The sequence below is a fragment of the Leptosomus discolor genome, chromosome 7 (assembly GCF_034619465.1).
Source record: "Leptosomus discolor isolate bLepDis1 chromosome 7, bLepDis1.hap2, whole genome shotgun sequence".
NCBI lineage: Eukaryota > Metazoa > Chordata > Aves > Leptosomiformes > Leptosomidae > Leptosomus > Leptosomus discolor.
This window is the reverse complement of record NC_141397.1, coordinates 49,415,762-49,436,784: the sequence shown is the minus strand read 5'-3', so window position 1 is coordinate 49,436,784 and position 21,023 is coordinate 49,415,762. Positions and strand designations below refer to the sequence as shown.

At 36.5% G+C, this 21,023-nt stretch overlaps 1 protein-coding gene across 1 annotated transcript in view; it reads left to right on the top strand.

Annotated features, from left to right (window-relative positions):
* The first annotated feature begins 6,306 nt into the window (after window positions 1-6,306).
* The window catches only part of SLC9A9 (solute carrier family 9 member A9), a 209,440-nt gene continuing 194,723 nt past the window's right edge, over window positions 6,307-21,023 (top strand). The window contains exons 1-4 of the mRNA XM_086468065.1: window positions 6,307-6,481; window positions 15,447-15,649; window positions 19,660-19,737; window positions 20,878-20,954. Of these exons, the coding sequence (XP_086324191.1) occupies window positions 6,307-6,481; window positions 15,447-15,649; window positions 19,660-19,737; window positions 20,878-20,954 (533 nt within the window). The remainder of the gene's footprint in view (window positions 6,482-15,446; window positions 15,650-19,659; window positions 19,738-20,877; window positions 20,955-21,023) is intronic.

Sequence of the window (21,023 nt, the reverse complement as noted above, 5' to 3'; positions counted from 1 at the left end):
AATTTCTCAGTTTCAGTGTTGGTTTTGCTTTATTGTTTTTTATTTACATATATAGATGCACTTGTTTTCAATGTTTGTTTTTACTTTTGGTAGTTTTCCTATGCTTGCATAATTGCCAGCATTGCTAAAGCATTGTCTTTTTGTGTGGAATTCCCACTAACTATAATTACTATAATTAATTACAATTTTTACATTGTGCACCTTTTCTGACTTTATATTTTCCAAGACAAGAGTCTCTCTACCAATTCACAAGACTCCTCTTGCCTTCTATGAAATCTTGATAGTTTCTGTAAGAGCAGACTTCTACATCTGCCAAGCTAAGGGAGGAAAGGATTATTGTTCTGAGAAATTCATAGAGCTGATGAGGTGAACATAGAAAATATGCCAGATTACTACCTCTTATTCATAAAAACGACATGCCAAGGGAGATGAAGAAGATATTATTTGTAGTAAGAGGATGGTGTTATGAGAATTACTTGACATCCTACCTTCCAGCAGAAAATTTAACTTATTTTAGCTCTGTCTTTGGCCTGTTAAATAATATTCAAAATATCTTCCCTGTGAAAACATTCTTCATTCATCTGGTAGCCTGTTCTGAAAACCAAACCATAACTTTTTGTTTTATCCAGATCCTTCTTGATTTATCATCTGTTACCAATGTCACAAATATGCTGCAAAACTTTGTTGTTCTATCTGACCCGCAAATCAACCAAATGGTGGAGAGAAGTTATACCAGTTAGGAAGGGAAACTGATGAGGGGCCTGGATACCACTGAAACTATAAGAACATGGAAAGACCTGAGCACAGAAAGAATCAAACAGAATCTGATCACATTGCCAACAATTTTTCAAATGAAATCTTACTTGCAAACACATAAGGTTTTCTAAGTCCATACTGTGCTTCTGTGTATTTTTCATAGATAGCTCTACTTTTTCAGTAGAGCTACTTCTCATCTACCCAGACTCAACCTGTTTTCCACAACTTAGCAAAGCAGCTGAGGAAACTCTGGAGAGGCGATTTGGTTTAAATTAGCTCAAGAGGTATCTGGTTCTGTTCACCTATATTTCTAATAAAATCTAGCATACAGAGAACAATAATACAGTCATACCATTCATCATAAAATATAACAAAACTAGCTGGATTGAAACTTTTAATACAGTATTTTTTATTACTTACAAGTTTCACATTAGCTATTCTCTGCGTACAACCCTGAACATTTGGGGCATCCTTTGGCCTGTACATGCCAAAATGCCATCAGCTTATTAAATGCAAAAACATTATTAAGGTCCTATACCAGTTCCATTATATTTCCCCCAGCAATGTATGTATAAAATACCCACTTACAAACATGTTGCATCAGATAGTTAGCTTGTGTTAATCATCCTATCTACATATTCTTTGCATACTTTAGACAGTGTATAGCAATAATATAGTAGTGAACACTTATGTGGGTTGCTGCAGTCGAACATCTGGCCCACTTAGAAAATATTAGTAACTTAAAGCTCAGATATGGAAATTTTGCTTCTCTGTGTCCTCAGCCGTTATGATATTTTTCAAATGCCTTATCTGATACAGAAGGAATAGGAAATAAGTGCCGGTTCCTATTTGTAAAGGAAACTTAAAATAACTACATGAATGCCAAAAGCTGATGTTAAGATTACCTCTTACGCAGATAGAGCTTTTCACTCAGTGATCTCAGGCCATTTACAAATATTAATTAATTCCTAAAAAGCCTTGTAAATGATGTAAACATTTCCTAAAATTAGAAAACATTTTACTATCTGTAAGGAATCAAGCTAAGTCAATAGTATTCTACAGAATTGTGGCAGTTCGCTAAAAACAAGTATCTTGTGATTTGTAGAAAAAAAAAAAAATGCTACCTATGGTTTTGTAGCACTTGTTCATAGTGAATGATTGATGACATTAAATTAGAAAGATTAGAAAGAAAAATGATCACTTTTGACCAACATGTTGTCAAATAGGAAACAACAATGTTGTGAAACACGTGACGTTTCCAGTTGTATACACAGAGATTTTTCTCTGTATTTAAAAAAAAAAATTAAAAGAAAAGTATTCTCTTTAAGCCCAGGCCCTTAGCAGAGATCACCTGATGAAAAGTATTTGCATGTTTCAGTCTGTATTACTCAGTCACTAGAAATGTCTGCAACATCAGCTTTCTACTGACTAGCAGTGCACCAGAATTTCTTCCAACAGCATGGCCATTTTAAGTACCTGGTTCTTTAGAAGCTTCATGAACATTAGTAGTGGCAATAAGTTCACTCACGAGCCTATTTTATCTCCTTCTTCAAAAGAGTAAGATTAACTCAGTATGTGGAAAAGAAGTCCACTGATGCAAACCTGCATTGATTTCTTTAGAACAGCACATTAAGCATGCTAAGCTGTTCTGGTTGGAGGGGAACAGAATTTTCTTAAAATCATTAGGACAAAGTCCCTGGAAAATAGGTATCTATGATAAATCTTTCGTCAAGATAGAATGAACCCACATAAATTATTAATTTCATTTAGAAAGAAAAAAACACCTTAATACATAATTTGGAGAAATACCTTTACCCAGGAATCAGAAATCTTATACACTTCTTGGAATTCACAGAGAATGCTCTATGACCCCAATGAAATGGAAGGTGAAAAAAGCTGACAAAAAAAAAGATACATTTGAAGAAATTTAGAACGTAAAAAGAAAAAAAAACCAACAAAATCACATGGAGTTAAAAAAAATAGTAGATTTTATCTTTTTTGTGGAAGATAAATCCTTAGTTTCAAATAATCAGAATGTGTCTTTAAAAAAAAAGAAAACAATTTTTTGACATAGTGGACATGCAAGCTAAAATTTCTATTAGTGCCAGTTGCAGACAGGGATACAATTATAGGATTAGACAAGTATACATGGCTCTGAAGGATTAATACAATGTTTGAAAATGCGGAAAACCACCCCAACAGTTTTGGATGTCTTTTCTGGATCCCTCATAAGCAGGAACTATGATGGGTGGCTGTGCCTGGAAAGCGGATTTAAAATTGTCTTGTATCTCAAGGAAAGCAATACCTAAAAGTCCAGTCTTGTAAGATGATGAATGCTATTTAGAACCAGTTCTCCCCAATTACATGAGGAGCTGTGCCAAGTCTTTGGCAGAATTTAAACCCCAAGTCCAACACCTGCAAGCCTAAAACTTTCATTCATCTAATAGAAAACTGATTACAATGTTTCCCCAGTGTTCAGTGTTGTGCTTCTGTGCATGAAGGAAAACATTCCAAAAAATCACTTGCCAAACTCAGAGCGTATGTAGGAACAGAACTGTTTAGCCTAGTGTTTAAAGCTATATGTGCAAGAGGTAAAAACCTGATTCACATAATTTCTCCTAAATTTTCTGTTGCTACCACAGATATTCCAATATTTTAAAGAAAAGAGGAGAGGTGTGGTCTCTGGATCCAAAATTATGGTCATATATCCTGAAAGGCTGCCTTGAAATATTTAGCTATTTTCTGTGAAGGTGTGGGGGTTTTCTACTAAAATAATTCGCTTCTATGCAACCCAGGATGTGGAAGCAGTGAAAATGATAAAATACATAATTTATTCCTTATCCATTACAGCATATGTTCATGAAGTACAAGCATCTTTTTATTATGCCACTATTAAGGAAACATACCCCTTTATCAGTAAAGAGAAAGTTTGGTACGTGTCTAGATTCACTTGTTAAGTCCAAAACCTATGCAGTAAGTGATGCTTGAATCAGTGAGTTAACTGACTTAAGTTAAGCACGTGCTGAAAAGTTTGTAGAGCTGGGACACTTGGTCTAACTTTTCAGATAGTCTTTTTTGAAGCCCTTATGTTGTTAAGGTTCAAGCTTCTGAAACTTATAACCAAAAAAGCCAATCTTGGAATAAGCCTGTGATTTTTACTTCAGTAGAAACAAAAGAACAAATAAAACCAGTTAAACACACAGAAAAAACCCAACAGTTTCCCCAACAAAGACAAGGTTTTGTGATGTCTGAAGCAAGATTACTAGTGTCTAAATTCTCATTCCTGAGGACAATGATATTTCTTGGGTAAAGCTTTTCCTAACACAGATGTATTTTCTCACATAAAAGCAGTCTGAAAACACCTTTATGACTTCTCTAAAAAAAGCAAACCCAACCATTCTCTCAGATGACCTTATAGTTCTTTCTTAAACAGTTTCACACACAGAAACATGACTGATGAACCACTACACAACTTAATTATATTCTCAGTGTGTCCATTTTTTAGAAAATTCCTCCTGAACAAAGTCTGGTCTTTGGTTAGCTAACAACCATGTATGTTAGATTTTTGGGTTTTCTTCTTGAATTATACTTTTCCGTGTAAACAAGCACGTAAAAAACCAAACCAACACACACTTAAAACCTCTGTGTCAAATCCTTTACTGGGGGAATCAAAGCCAGGGAAACTACTACTTTTTGCCTACTAAAATATTGCCTAGCAATTTGTACTGTATATGTGATAGTCAGCATATTCTTAATATTTTTCTCAGGATGTTCAATACACTCTAAAATACTTCATATTAAAAGAGAGAGTACAAAAGACTAGGAAATAAAGAAGTTAAGTTGTTTATGCAGTTTAAATTCTTTCTGCTTTGCTCCTAAGCAATATAGTTAGCAATTTTATTCATATGATCACATACAGGGTTCTTTTAATGTAACTAATGTGACCAGTATGCAAATGGATAGGACATAGCAAACAAATAACTCTGAAATGTCCATCATTTCCACCTCCTGTTATGTGTCAATAAATTAAAGTGTTTATTACCTAAATCTAATACTAAATCAAAGATTATTTGTTTCCATTTAAGCTGTGGTATGGCACAAATTGCTATAACATGTGATTGTTTCACAAACATACACTGGATTGTCTTGTGAGATAGGGCAGAATTATAACCCTGTTTTGCCAAAGGGGAAATGCAGCTTTGGGAAATTAAGACTTACACATTTCATTTATTTCGCACTGCAACCGCTCCAGCAGTAAGACTGAGGAACTCCTTATCATCTGGTGAGAAATATGAGTTCAGGTAAATGCAAACAGAACAGGTAATTGAACCTGGTCTCCCAAATCTGAGGTGAATAGTCTAATCACTGAGATTCTTTGTATAAAATCAACTCCTTTCACTGTTTTGTGCTTCTTTTCCATTGATTTTATTATAAGTGCTTGCAAATTACCTGTTTCACAAGGGTAGCAAACAACTCTGGTTTTCATAATAAATAAGTCTTTGCTTTTCATTGTGATAGATACCGAATGTGGTTATTTTCACATGATCTTTGTTTTGCTTTTGATACTTCCACGGTGGAGATGGATGGTCAGTCTCACAATGTTAAGGTCGCTGTCATTTCTAAACTGTGAATATGATATCCAAATCAAGTCTTCATTCTTATTTTCTCCTTTATAAAAGTTATAAGGCTTGGCTACGTGACTAACATTTTAAAAAGAGTTGGATCAGTTGGATAATGAAATTGCTACACCTAATTCCCTTATACATTATTTTATCATTCAAAATACAATAGTGAATATTCTCCAAAAATACAGGTTAGCATCAAACTTTTATCCTTAACTTGAAATTGAGTTGCATGGTTCATTAAGTTGGGAATTATCAGCTGGTTTTTGCCAGCTTTTCGTCTCACAGAGACCCCATTGATAATCAGTTCAGAAATACAGTTTTGACTTAAATAATCCTGACTATGTTTGCAAATTATCAGGTAAAATTACAAAAAGAAAGAGCAAATGAGGGAAACACAAAGGAGAGAAGATAGTGAAACAGTGGAGGGGACAGAGTGACAACTAGTGACAGAGACTGAAAAAAAAATATCTGGTAAGCAGAGAAAAATCATTAATTAAAAAAGAACTAGAAGGAAACTGCTTTTCATACAAAGTGAAAGAAAAAATGAAAACCTGTTAAATGTGACAAAATTAGTTTACACAGAGGACAGAACTGATTGTTTACCAAGCAAAAATTACTTTAAAACATTGTAGATTAAAGCAACAGTGCCTCCTTCGGAACACTCATACTATTATAAGCTACAGCCCTGACATTACATAAAAATGAGACAGGGCAGCTTTAAGAGAGAAACAGGAAGCTGTAACCAGAATCCAGCTGAATTCTGAGCTGGGGCACTTTACCATGAGGCTGCAAATGAAACAGATGTGCTTGCTGTGAATTTCTGTAGCATCTGGACTTTTTGTACCAAAGGTGATAACTCTTTCCTTCCTGCAATTTTTTTTTCCTTTTTTTTTTTTTTGCACATATTTTCCGTAAAGGGAATGAAATGGAGAAGTTGAAGAAATATGTGTCAGAGAAAGTTGAAGATCAGTTGTATCATCAGGGAGCTGTGGAGTTGCTAGTCTTTAACTTTCTGCTCATTCTTACAATATTAACAATTTGGTTGTTTAAAAACCATCGTTTCCGCTTTCTGCATGAAACTGGAGGAGCTATGCTTTACGGTGAGTATAAATTCAAGTGCCAGCTTGACATGGGACTGGTTGGATATTTATGATCAGGCACTTGAGATCAAGTGCTGACAAAGCTCAGAAAACGTGTTGAATGAAATGTCATCAGCTCCATAAATGCACAATAAAACAATAATGGAACAGCATTTCTCACGAAGTAGCTAGAGGCTGACTTGTTAAGGGAGCGACTACCATGAGCTGGTTATCCTCATGAAGTGCACGTTATGTTCGTCTGTGGGCAGACAGCCACTGCATGACACTTTGGGAGTTAGGGAGTTTACTATTTGCAGAAGAATGAAATGCCCTCAGTGAAAGAGATTATTTAATTAGCTTATTTTCCACACTTGTTTTGTATAACTTTCAACATTGTTAGACTAAGGAGCCTTGTGGATACAGCCGTGCTGTCTAATAAACTTTATATGGTTTGAGATTTTTCTTTTGGTTTTGTTTTTTTTTTCCTCTGTGCCTTTAAAAACACACTATGAAGAATGCCTCTCTCAAGTCTTCTCTGAATGCTGTCATTGTACTGTAATTTCAGTTTGCCTGTCTAGTTCTAATCTTTTACGGAAGTTTTGCAATATTGTGTATCACTTCCATGCAGAACTTTCTGCATTGTCCACTGATAAGTACTCACTAGTTTAACGGTATACATTTACATGTATAATGATTTCTCTTGTCACTCTCTCACTGTTGTTTCACTTTGAGAGAAGTGTGTGACTGCCATTTCTGTTACCGCAAAACACATATAGGAGGGTAACACTGTTAAAATGGAAGATAGAAATCAACAGCTCAGTCATTACGTATCTAAATGTCAGCCTGTTTTGACTCTAGACTTGATCTATGCACATCACACACTCCAGCAGTGTAATACTCCAAACTGGTTTTGTTAAAATCGCATATTCTGAAGAATATTTGTTTGTCATGGCACATCACATGCAAAAAAGCTCCATGGGAGTTCAACTGCAGCCTGCAATAGAAAAGGCAACTGGCCCCTGCATTTTGAGATAAAAGCTTCATTTGCTCTTTCTGTGTCAAGCATTTTAAGATTATATCAGTTCTATAGGAGGACTGCATCTGAAGATCAGTCTTCCTTGTATCCCTTTCAAACTATTTCATTAGATAAATTAACTGTATGAAATTTCAAGAACACAGGCTGCTTCATCTGCTTGGCTCACTATCTTCACAAGTGACTTGATACTTTTGAAGGAAGTAAACAAGAAACTCTTGTGTTAAGCCGGTCACTGAACACCTAACACCTGAGTCTGTAGGATCTCTCAATTGTCATCTGCCTTGTGTTTATTTTAAACTTGTGAAAAAGTATTTATTTGATAATATGCCCTTCTTCTAATCTTGAAATCTTTTGCACATAGAAAACACACTTCAATTGAGTCAGTTGAGACTGAAATACACATCAAACTAAATTAAATGCAATGGTTTCATTGCGAGACATCATCTAGACTGTTGTTTCACAGTTTTGTGGGGTACAAGCTACACAGCATCACTAAGAATGTATTTGCTTGTTAGCATGTCTCAAAAGGAAAACCATGAAACAACGTCCAGTATATTCATTATGATCAACTTGTAAATTACAAAGTTTTTCTAATTACGTGGGTGATTCTTCTATAGTAACTTTCTTTACACTACTGTGCTGTTTCCCATGTGCAGCTGATGACATTTGTTGAAGATTTAGACAAAAGCCTATCAAAATAGAAATGAAATATTACACACACAAAAAAAAAAACCTTCAGTATTTAGTTAGTTTTATCTGTCTTTTGGTTCTATTTTGCTGCCTGCCCAGAACATAACCTGTACATCATGAGGATAACCAGCTCATGATATTCTTTTGATCAATTAAGAGATTAGTGCTTCAGCAGGACAGATCTTTTGAATTATTAAAACATTCATGAACAAAGGAAACATTCCTCATGATTGTAAATAAACTATCTATTTAGTCTTGCATTATTTATGGCAACCTTCAAACAGGGATAAAAGCTTATTCATAGGATCCAAAAAGCTGATGATGTCATTTTTGTCCTTAGAAATTTTGGATATGGGTTTAGGTATCTTTAGCATTGTGAAATAGCAATTCACTGGATTGGAATTTCAGAGGTCATGATAGAGGTGTCAGAAAATCTTCATAGCACCAAGCACTGACAGTGAGCTAAATCCTGCCCTCACTTATTTTTTTGCCTTCATTATCAGCACAATTCTGGTTTATTCCTGGTTTGTGCAGACCAAAATTCTCGGTCCTACAGTTTGCTTTCCTCCTGCCCACTGAGCTATTTTCTAGATACATGAATATCTAGCACAAGAAACTGATAATTTTACTTCAAGTGATAGAAGAAAATGGCCACTTATTTGCAGACTGTGTCCCACAGTATGACAAATGGGTCTGTATTCCTTATCAAGACAGTGTGCTATTAGGGGTATAGCAGCAGAAAGGATAAAGTGAAATATGAGGATGATCAGGGAAAAAAAAAAACAAAAACACAAAACCACAGAAATACAAAAACAGGAAGACATTTTACAGTCACTGTAAAGTGCTGAACAGCCACAAATTGAACACGAGGAACAGCCTGATAGAAAGTTCTATTTAAAGTATAGATCAAATAAAAAACCTGTTTTGGGGTGGTTTTTTTTTTTGTATAAGCTTTGTAGGAAAATGCAGTCTTAGGCTGAACAGTTCCAGTAAAACAAACCAACAAACAAACAAACAAAAACCCCTATACTGGAAAACTTTCTGTTTAGAAACTTTAAAAACTGAGATGTACGAATGGATTTTTTTTAATCAAAGCAACTGTTCAACACTAAATATAGCTATATTTACATTAAAAATATTTCTGCAGTTGCAAAGAAAAAAAACAAAGCACTTACCATAACCCAAATTAATTCACAAGAACTAATTCAACAGGAATTCAACATTATTTTACCAAAAAAAAGTGTACATATATATATGCATATATACATTTCAAGGCATGTAGCTTGAAAGTATTTAAACACTCAATTGTTTTGTTTGTTTTGACACCAAACAGAAAAATCACTCACAAACAATGAAGAAGAATACAGACTTACCTCTTCATTCATTCATTCTTTTGTTTTCCAGTATCTCAGAGAACAAGTTTCTCTGCACACTGTAGCTTTGTTTAACAAACAGACCCCAAATAGTAAACTCAGCTTACTTCCTGATTTCTGTATATCGGGGAGGCAGGTAGACACAAAAAAGTAACTCTGTGCCACCCAGAAAGGGAAGAGCATCCTTTACATTATCAGCACAGTTTTCTATATAACAGCATAGTCATAATTAGTGTGGTAGATTATCTACAGAAGCAATAATGAAAACTGAATGCCACTTGTCTCAGATAAGAGCAGATGGCCTCTCTCTTAGCACCAAACTCCAGAAGATGGCCTCTAAGTACTAGACGATAGACAACTAGACAATAAAAGAGTTCAGTGCCTATTAGCCAGCTCCTGCAGGGCCTGGTATCTTTAGATACCTCAGTCATAAAACATTAGGTGCCAAATTTCGCATATAATGTATAAGCCATGACCCTCTACATTAGCGGGAGAATAGCCCAGAGCTAGCACAATGGAGAACTGAGTGTAAATATCCAAATTTCTCATCCTCCCCAGAATGTAGGTGTCTGGGCTACATACAGGTTCCACCAGTTACCCCTGATTAAGAGGCTAAAGCACCCCTGCAGACAGGCACCCAGAGTTTAACAAAAAATACAACCAACCAACCAACACCATCAACCCCAACCATGCAATCTGTGCCTTTTATCTGCTAGTTTAATTAGCAACTTTGGCTGAAATTGTTCTCAGCTTGAATAGTTGTCACCCCTAAAGAATGTGTGACACCCCTTAGGGCAGGGGTGAGGCAGACTGAAGATGTACCTGCCTTCAAAGTTATGCTCTGTGGCACCAGTTGATCAGATTGGAAGGAAAACATTAAAAGGATGAATGACAGAACTCAGTCATTGTAGCATTCACAAGAAATGGCTTCATGTTGTAGTGGTTAGAGATGCTTCTTGAAGTTTTGAGGGGATTGGAGGGGTGGGATTGGAGGTCTACCATTCCCTTTTTTTCTTTTTTTTTTTCCTTCCCTCCAGTTGTTCAGCTCCTCACAGGTGTGCAGTGAGAAAGCTGACTCACAGCAGCCCTTCCTCAGCCTCTTTTGAGGATCCCATGCAGCATGTTTGGACACAAGGCACAATCAGTTCTTGATTCAGCTTTGGTGGAGGTGTCTAATGATTAGGCAATATGATTCTTACACCTCCTAAATCCATTATGCCTCTTGTGTGAAGTAATTGTTGTTTCCTTCTTATTGTGTGTTCTGAGTACCCCTAATTCTCAAAGGCCACAATGGACGTGATAATTCCCAGAAAGAGGAATCTCTAGCCCTGAATAAAATAGTCTATTATCTTCCTGACTACATAGTGAAGAAAGATTGTCGGGACTCAGAGGAAAGTATGGGAAAATCGTGATCAAGGCAGAAACTGACATTTTGTAGTAGGTAGGTGTAGAGGGGAATAGCATTCTTGAGGCAAACAAAGAAATTTGGAAGAAATTTAAAATATTTGGGAAAATCAAGTAATAGCTAAAACTGCATCCCTGAGTGTCATTACTAAGGAAGGCATTTAACAGCTGACTAGATAAAATCCTGGGGAAAGAACAGTCCTGCTTAGCTCAGGAGTTGGGTGAGTGACTTAAGAAATCCCTTCCAATGCTTTCATCTATGATTAAGGACTTTATCCTGCTTCCACTGAAGAAGATGGAAAACCTGTGTGGCCTTCAGTTGAAACATGACAGCTCCAGTTCGAGTCTCTGAGATTTTACTGCAGGATCTTACTTCAAAGGACAATTGAGGCTTTTTTAAAGAAATCTGCAACATTAGTTACATCCTTTTTTGTTTCAATCCTGCATTTAAATAAATGTGCTTAAAACATGAATTAAATGAAGCCTTGGTACCAGTTTTGAAGGAAAATATCTTAAATAAGGGGAACTGAAAACATTTATAATTGGATTTGGACTCTTAGAATACAAGATAGGTACTCTGTAACAGTACACTCAAGTTTTGCCTTGCATAAGATTTTGCGTTTACAATTACCTACACCCTTAACTGATGTAATACTATTTGAAATGTTTTTATTCACGCTAACCAGTACCTTAGTAGAATGCCTAGTTGTGATGTCAGGTAACAGACGCAGCATCATTCCTGACTCATCTTCAGGGAGTTTTAATTGCCAAATTCCTAGATTTACATAGTAAAGCTAGGCTTTCTGTGTGTGCCACTATGAAATCAAAACTATTTGTACAGAAGGTATGTTTTTACACACATGTTTTTACACGTGAAAGTCCATAGAACTTTGTGAGGAAATTTTCATGTTTAATTTTTCTGCCATAAAACACTGATTGCAAGGAAATTAGAAATTATTAGTCTTTTTTTCATAGTAGATGCATCCAGATGATATTTCCCAAATATTTTTTTCTTTAAATAGACTATAAAGAGTATTTCAGAAGATACATTACAAAAGCATGATTTCAGTTTGGATAGGGGAGTAATAGAAAGGAGAATACATTACACACCTATTCAAAAATGGATTATTTATATTAGAAGATGATCTAGGCTCCTGAATTCTATCATGAAAGAAATGTTATATAATGATTTAAAGCAGAAAGTGCATTCCATAAAAATGATACACCTACTAAAATATTAAACATACTCTTCCTGGATTTTTAATTCACTATGTGTTTTATATAGGGTCTTTGGCATATTTATCATTACTGAAGGAAGATTATAATTGCATCACTTATATTGACTCTTGCAAGCGTAGCGACAGCAATTGTCTTTGTCTGAATCTTCCATACGCAATAGAGAATATTCTGGATCATCCCATCATTATGGATCTCCTCCACATTTTGTCCAAAGTTAATACATTATAGAATTTCCTTGAGAGCTACAAGGACCTCAAAGCCCCATTGATGCCCTGAAAATATCGATTGTTAGAATCTTCTGTAATGTATTTTCTCCAATATGTGTGTGCTGTTGGATACAATTTCCTTGTTCTTTCATTATCATTTCATTATTTATGCTCTGTACATTACCTGGATCTGGACTCCATCCAAGGATAAGTTCTAAAGCTAGTAGAAGAAAACCAAAAAGGCAAACTTGAATTCCAGTTGTAAATCTTGGTCAGTGTTGATCTTTATTTCTTTACAGCTACTGTGATCATATTTTTTAAATATTCATTTTCTGCAAATGGATTTATTTACACTCAAGAGCTGTCTATCAGGATTAGGATCTATAATATTTGTTTTTGTCTCCATTGCAGAAAATTCCTACAGAGGCAGTTTCAGACTACAGCTGAAGATAACATAGCATCCTCTCAGAACACAGAATAAGAACAATCCTTTACTCCTAGTCTAAACCTGACAGTACAAGTTGAAGTAATTTGCCCTTGAACAATTCAATGCAATTGCATTACTCTAATTGAGAACATTCGTTTTCATTTTTAAAACAATCAAACAATTTAGTTCAAAGTATATGCTGTATTAGGCAATATACACACATACTAGGAATCTCAGAATGTTGCAGGACACAGCAGTCCAGCTGGCTGTCCAACAGATGGTAAAGGCAGTGTCAGCCGGTCTCCGCTGACCTCTCTTCAGCAGTTCCATGTTGCCATTCTGAAAGTTGTTATGTGTACAAGCCATGTAAACAGTTAGACTTCAAAGGCTAAAAAATAAATCAGAAGAACTCCGAATAGTAGAATTTAAACTCCTATTTTAAAATCACTTCCATGTTTTCAGCTTCTCATTCATAATTTTTGAGCTCTCGGTTAAAAACAGCACTATTTCCTTAAAGTCCTCTCTTCTGTATGCAGCCAGAAGACTGAGACTTGTACAAATAAGCATCATGCTCATTGTTGCTGGTATAACAGAAACAAGGCTAGTAGAAAAAAAGATTAGTGTGCTACTTAATTTTGGAAGACATAGTTTGAGGGTCTAGGTAAAACTGTCCAGAAAAAGGCAGGTTAATATGACAGATGCTATAAACAAACAGGTAAATGTTAGAGACCAGGAAATGCAGCAAGAAGTTGGGCAAGCACAGAAGAATCATGTCTGGGAAAGATAATGAGGGACATACAGGGAAATTTAGTAAACAGACAGAGAGAATGCAGAAGGAAAGAAAAGGGAAATGAAAGAGGAGATGATGGGATGGGTGAACAGGTTGTACGGCACATTCACCTAACCAAACACTTATTTCTCCTGACTATTTGAAACCTATCCATCTCATGACCTGATACCAATTCTAGCAAACTGTGTCGCCAAATATTCCTGTTCTTCAATAGTCTTTTTCTGCCAGTGTCCTTGCAGAGGCATTGGTGGACATCTGCAAAACATTTCTGTTACCTGAGCTGATTAAGTCTATGTAATACCTGACAACAGAAGTGCAACAGAGGGTTAGTTTAAAGCATTGGGTGATAGGAACAAAAATGGTAAAGGAAAAACTGAAAGCTTTCTCTTCCAGAGAATAAGAAGGAGACATCAAGTCTTGTCCAATCATCAAATGAAGTTGAATTTTTAATGTATTTGAAATTGAATTTGAAATGAAATATGTAGTTCTTCTAGAGGAAATCTAATAAAAAAAAAAAGAGATGAAACCCCTGACTGTTTTAACTAATTAATGGTTTCCTGGGTTCTGACTCATGATTTTGGACATCTGAGGCTGACCAATGTAGAAGTCGTATTTCATAGTTGCACATGCAGTGCTTGCTTCCCTTTTGCCACACATGCTTTCCCCAAAAATTTTGAGAAATTCTGTCTTTTCCTACAGCTAGATTTATTTTCTGATTTAATCCACAAATGTTGTATAACTTTAAAAAGTGACCTTCGGATTTTCTACTGCTTATCTAAATCCTCTACCACTGAAAGAAACCAAGCATACTAAACAATAGATAGAAAACAAGCATAAATGAATATGCATACTAAATAAGCAATAGAGCTGTTACTCTGTTGTAGCATCAGCCCAGGAAGCTACAAACTTGCCTTACACGTGCGCTAGAAATCTGCAGTTCAGAGAGTCTCTGTTACGGGAGAATGTGACAATAACAAAGACATCCTATTTATCTCTCTAGGCATTTATGATTATATAGGCCATAAAAGAAGCATGGAAGTTAAATTTGAAACCAAATCCAAGTCTCTGAGAGTGGAAATAATCTCAGTAATGTTATCTAGCTAAATATTAGTCACCTCTCTTGAAGTAATCATAGAAGTTCCCGCTGGAGCCAACAGAAAGAAGCATACCTTCCAGAGGACAATTGCAGAAGTACATTTTCCTCTCTGTTAACCGTAAAGGGAGACAAAATGTCTGCCTCAGATAAGAGTCCTAAAGTGCAGATAATCAAATCAAATCCTAGTCTTAATCTTCCTTTCCTTCTTCCTGCTTTTATTTTCCCATGTTTATACAGTCTCAAAAATAGAGTCCTCTACAGAAAGCACAAGGTGCCTCAGGATACTGTGTCGGAGTTTTGCCCCTACAAATGAAGTGTGTAAAATCACCAAAAGCTGATTTTTATATGCTCAGTACAGCACATTAGTTATGCAGACAACCCCCTTCTCTAAATATCTATTGAAAATGTGGTGGATGAGAAACTCAGTTAATAACCATATCAGAATTATTCCAGCAACTGGATCACAAAAATAGGAGTACAACTGCACATGTGTGAAATCAAAATCTGTATTGTAATGAAATAACCATTTTGGAAGAATATTTTATAGTCATCCATGTGTACCTCTGTGAAGACGGAAACACTGCGAAGGTGGTGTCCTAGTTTTAATACAGTTCATTTTTCTCCAAAACAGTAACTCTGTACCATCAGATACTTAAAAGTACCTGAATCTCTTTGGTTTTGTGTTTGTTTTTTGTTGTGTTTTTTTTTTTTTTTTAATTCTCCAGGCCTTGTAATGGGATTAATTATACGATATGCAACAAAAGCATCAGATGTTGAAAGTGGAACTGTTTATGAATGTGAAAAGCTGAAATCTGGGCCATCCACTCTACTTATTAATGTAACTAATCAGGTCTATGAATATCAGTACAAAAGAGAGATCAGCCACCACAACGTCAATGGTCACCAGGGCAATGCAATGCTTCAAAAGGTAAAACCTATCTTGTTTTTGTTCTAAACTGTGTAACACATTTCCTTTATTTCCTACCTCAAGAGAGGAAAAGAAGTTTCAGGATAAAATGTGACACAGAGAAAGAGAGGCTATGCTGAATTTAGGGTGAGAGGGGTAAGTGAGGAAGGAGAACAGGAAAGGAAGTAAGGTGTGGTAGAAACCTGACCATCGTTTAGCATACAACTGGCTGTATGCTTGCCGAATAGTCACCTACACTGTCTTAGATGTCAGTCCCACCTCCCGCAGACACCAAGTTCACCACAAAAACTTTATAAACCCCATTAATATCTTTATTTGTCCTCTGTCTTAAAAGTGACTTGCTCTGGCAGCACAATGCAAGGGAGGTTTACCTTTACAGCAGAGGAAACTACAAACTCTAAACATTTTACAAAATTTAAACTTGTAAATATGTAAGCTTCCATAGATAAGTGAGGGTTTGGATAACACTTCAATGCATTACAACGTCCCCATACATTCATTCACTACTGCAGTGGTCCTCAGCGGGGCTTTCACTGGCTATCCCCACGCTTGGGGAGAGAGCATTGTGACAATTCAGGCTGGATGCAAAAAGGGAAGTGCGGGAGGAAGTTTACCAAGACTTTTAAAATGTCATGGCCTTTTCTGTTTTCTACTATATAACAATTAAAATATCTTATTTTGTTAGTATATTCCTTCCCCACCCTTGCAATATTTACTTCTTGTAATGTTCATTTTCTTAAAAAATGGCAGCAATTTAAAGAACTCATGAGTGCAGAGGGACTTTTTAAAACCTGTATTTTGTGAATATAACATCATATATTCACATGAAGCTTCTAAGCCCTTACCAATGGTTTTTTACAATATTGCAAGATTTTTTTTGCTTTTTTCCAAGTATTATTGTTTATCTCGCACAGTAATACATGTTCATGTGTATTATATTGGTTATCATGATAAAAACTTTTAAGTTATGCTTAGAATGTACACTGGGGAACTCAGCAGAATTAGAATTTAACCATCTGCTCAAATTCTTTGCTGATGCAGCACCACTGTGTGCCTGTCTGTCATTACTGACAGACTCTTGCCATTCTCAGAAAGAACTAGACTCTCAAGGACTATTAGAACTGTGTTGGGTGGAGACAGAAAAATATTGTGGCTGTCAGACTGGTCAGATTTTGCTGAATCTTCATCCTTTTTCCTGTTAGTTGGTTGCAAGAGGTTTGACTTAGTCAACATGCATGTTTAGTTTCCAAGGCGTATGTACTAATCCATTACCTTTGAGTATCTTCATCAAACCTGGTATACTGAAGCTGACTTGTGTTATGAGAAAGGAGGAGCGCTAACTTGCACAGAAGTTTCTGTTGCCCTTACAGGGGATTGCCCAGTCTTCTTTCCATATTCTCACTTTGCTGGAAGATTCTTAAGTCTCAACTGTGAACTGTGAGTTTCTCTATATTACTGGAGAAGCCTCAGCCTGCCTGGATTTTCACTCCTTTTTCCTTTAAAATTATCTGGCACATGCCCTCTAAAAAAGAAAATAAATAAAAGAAAGAGGGAGGAATTCAACAGTATTTAGGAGACAATAACAATGCCTGGCAGCCTTCTTGCCTGGCAAAAGCACTAATGTAAAAAACAGAAAACATCATCACAGCATGCTCTGTTTTTTGTACAACTGTAATTCCCTTTTGACCTCAGCATAAGAGTTTACTAAGTGCATTTACCAGCAAGAATAGGCTGTGCCATGACTTACAAATGTGTATTCTTTACAATGTTGAATATGTAAGGAACTACCAGAACCAAATATGATTTTGAATAATAAAACATGCAGTCAGGATTTCTAATGCCTATGGAAAAAATATTTTAATGTATTTGCTGAATTAATTAAAAAATTAGCATTTGAGGCTGTTAGTTCATAAATGAAGAAAACCCTTTTTCTATCATGTTTTCAGTGAAGTTACCAGCATAGCTAAAGCTTCTGTCACATTGTTTGCCAGCTAGGTTTTTTTTGACTTTATAATTCAAAGCAAGCAGAATTGAAAAAAAGGCTGAGCTCTCACTTCCTGTTTATCAAATCAAGCTATCTGTTAGTAAGAAGACAGAAGTAATTTTGTAGGCAGGTCTTCCTCTTTTGAAGCTAAATAAATATCTGAATAAAGGAGCTGCAAGCCTTTGCATTAATTACATCCTATCTCTTTTTAAAGTATTGGTATAATATAGCCTGCTGATGGAACAGTAAACAGTACACAGGCTTATTAAAATATTTTTTTCTCCAGCAATGCTGTGGTTTTAAACAGGCTTCTATTGTATCGAAAGCTACATGTAATGAATTGCAGTGACTGAACATCGTCCTTGGTCTCTCTCTGTGCCTGAAGTTGAAGGTGAATATGAACAGTGTGCTGAAAACAGCTGGAACAAGAACTTTTTGCCTTGTTAATCATCCTCATTCTAGCATGACTTTAAAAAATTTTAATAGGTATTTTATAAACTGTTTCTAGTGGTTATAGAAACAAAAATGTATGTTTCACACAAACAGGGCTGACATTACACAGGCATTTGTGTGTAACAAACTGCGTAACAGAGGACAAAGTGGTGTCTGCTGCTGTGCCAGCCAGTGGCTTGGAACAGGAACCACGAACAGACTAACCCACTAGCATACCTTCAGTTCCAAAAGCAAATAGCACCTGAGCTATATCTTTGCAGAGAATCCAGTTACCCTTTGCAGAATGGCTGAATCTAGTCCTTCGCTTATTGAGGATATAAGGGAACTTCTTTGCCTATAAACCAGATACAAGATATGTGGGCAATAGGACAGAGTCAGTGCCTTTCAGATTTCGTAACACACAGATAGATTAACTATCACCAGAACCAAATTACAGTTTCATTGCCATGACAATATGACTTACAATGTCAGCCCATATAGAAATAGAAAAAAACAGCAAGGAACTGAGGATGTTACTGGTAAATTAGTTGAGCTGCTAATAATTAAGGCCATCACAAAACACTCAAATCAAAATTCGGAAGAAAAGGCTTATGCCATTTGTGAATTTCATGTCTATGTATGCAGCTCTCTTGCCAAAAAGGACGATTTATGCTTTGCTAAACATACATTTTGTTAGGAAGTAGAAATACATAGTTACTGCGGAGAGTCTAGAGCTTGTTTTGTTGCAGTCAGGCCAAAACTGATGGACTGGTTTGGATTGATTATATTTTACGAGATGTATTACAATGGAAATGATGCTAGAGAAGCAATTAGCAGATTTAGTGAGAAACTTCAGGACAACAGAAACCTGTGCTGGCAGGTCGGCAGAACTGATTATACAATTACAGTTTAATGAGTTCTGTCACCTCTGAGCTACATTACCTAGCCACATGAGTGTTCCTTGCCTCCTGAAAATGTAAGTAAAATATATTTTTGATCACTTTTAGGTTAATTCAAGTGAAGTAATGAAGGTGGTCAAAGTGTGCAGTTTTCATGTGCAGTAGTTCAAGAAAGCTGACAGCCAGGGGTTCATTAAGCAACATTAGCAAGCTCTGTCTGTGCCTAAATAGATATGCTTCAAAGGAAACATAACATTGGTTTTGGTAGTGTAGGCCTTTTCTTTCAGTACCATTCTGTACGTGGGGTATTGAGACACAACACTGACAATGTGTCTTTCCTGAAACCAAACAGAGGTCCATGTCTGAACCAGGAATTAAACCATGGGACTGTCAAGTTGGATGTCTGGTAGTGCAGATATTATCACAGGTAACGCTGCTAGTATGTGTTCCCTGTAAAATAGTGCATGACTGATTTCCTTCTTTAAGGAATACTTTTCAAGTAGTACTCTACATATAGAAGCAGTAAGTAAGTACACATTAACAATTAACAAAACAACTCAGAATAACATACTGGCCTATAGACATTGAAGCCAATCCTGAGATTAATCCTGATAAAAAGCTACAATTAAAACCTATCCTATCAGATTAAACGCTACTTTATTTGTCCTTACCCTCTCTTTTGTCCTTTCTGGCAGATGACATTTGATCCTTCCATCTTCTTCAATATTTTGCTGCCACCCATAATATTTCATGCTGGATATAGTTTAAAGAAGGTATGTCTCTTTCTTATATTACAAAAGTGACTGAATCAGACTGCTACTTTGTAGATCCAACAGGCCAGTGACAGAGAAAAGAGTCAGTTAACAATTATATTGCATGGGAAGAACTTGACAGGAATGGAAGAAAATGAAAGAGAGACTTCACCTGGAATACTGCCTCCAGCTCTGGAGCCCTCAATACAAGAAGGATATGGACCTGTTGGAGCGGGTCCAGAGGAGGCCACGAAGATGATCAGGGGGCTGGAGCACCTCCCCTGTGAGGACAGGCTGAGAGAGCTGGGGTTGTTCAGCCTGGAGAAGAGAGGGCTCTGGGGAGACCTTATAGCGGCCTTCCAGTACCTGAGGGGGGCCTACAGGAGAGCTGGCGAGGGACTGTTTACAAGGGCACGTAGCAATAGGACGAGGGGCAATGATTTTACACTAGAAGCGGATAGATTTAGATTGGACATTAGGAAGAAGTTCTTTACCATAAGGGTGGTAAAGCACTGGAACAGGTTGCCCAGAGAGGTGGTGGAGGCCCATCCCTGGAGACATTCAAGATCAGGCTTGATGGGGCTCTAGGCAACCTGATCGAGCTAAGGATGTCCCCACTTACTGCAGGGGGGTTGGACTAGATGACCTTTGTGGGTCCCTTCCAGCCCAACACATTCTATGAAATCTATGAAAGATGCAAAGACCTTGTTCTGCTCTCTTTCCACACCTGTGCAAAGATTTCATTGCACAGTTTATAACACTTGGGCATTCCTGTTTTCAGAAGAAACCACTTCGCATCTGGTGACACTGCACGTAGGCAGCAGCGTCTGTTTCATATACTGCCTGATCAAGACTTCGATCAAGGAATGGGTTTATGATACTGTTTGCATCAGATACTTTCCATGTGAACTTCTGTTATGATCTTGAAGCATTTGGCCAGATACATAAAAGAGAGAATGTCAATGGCATTCTGCCAGGCAAAAAAAATAATCATCCTAAATTGAATTTTCCCCAATAACTGATGTAGCCTATATTGTTCCATCTTATATTTGAGATATGGGTTTGCAACAAATGGCACTTGATGCGTTGTTTCAACTTGGTCTGAATGTTCTTTTATTGACTGTATTACAAACAAGTTTTTTTTCAAACTTTCCTCCCCAGAGACATTTTTTTCGTAACTTAGGATCAATTTTAACCTATGCCTTTCTGGGAACTGCCGTCTCCTGCATTGTCATAGGGTAAGTGAATGCCTTCTGCTATTATTGCTGGTGTCATTATTAGTGCTTGATATTTTTTTCAATTAAAAA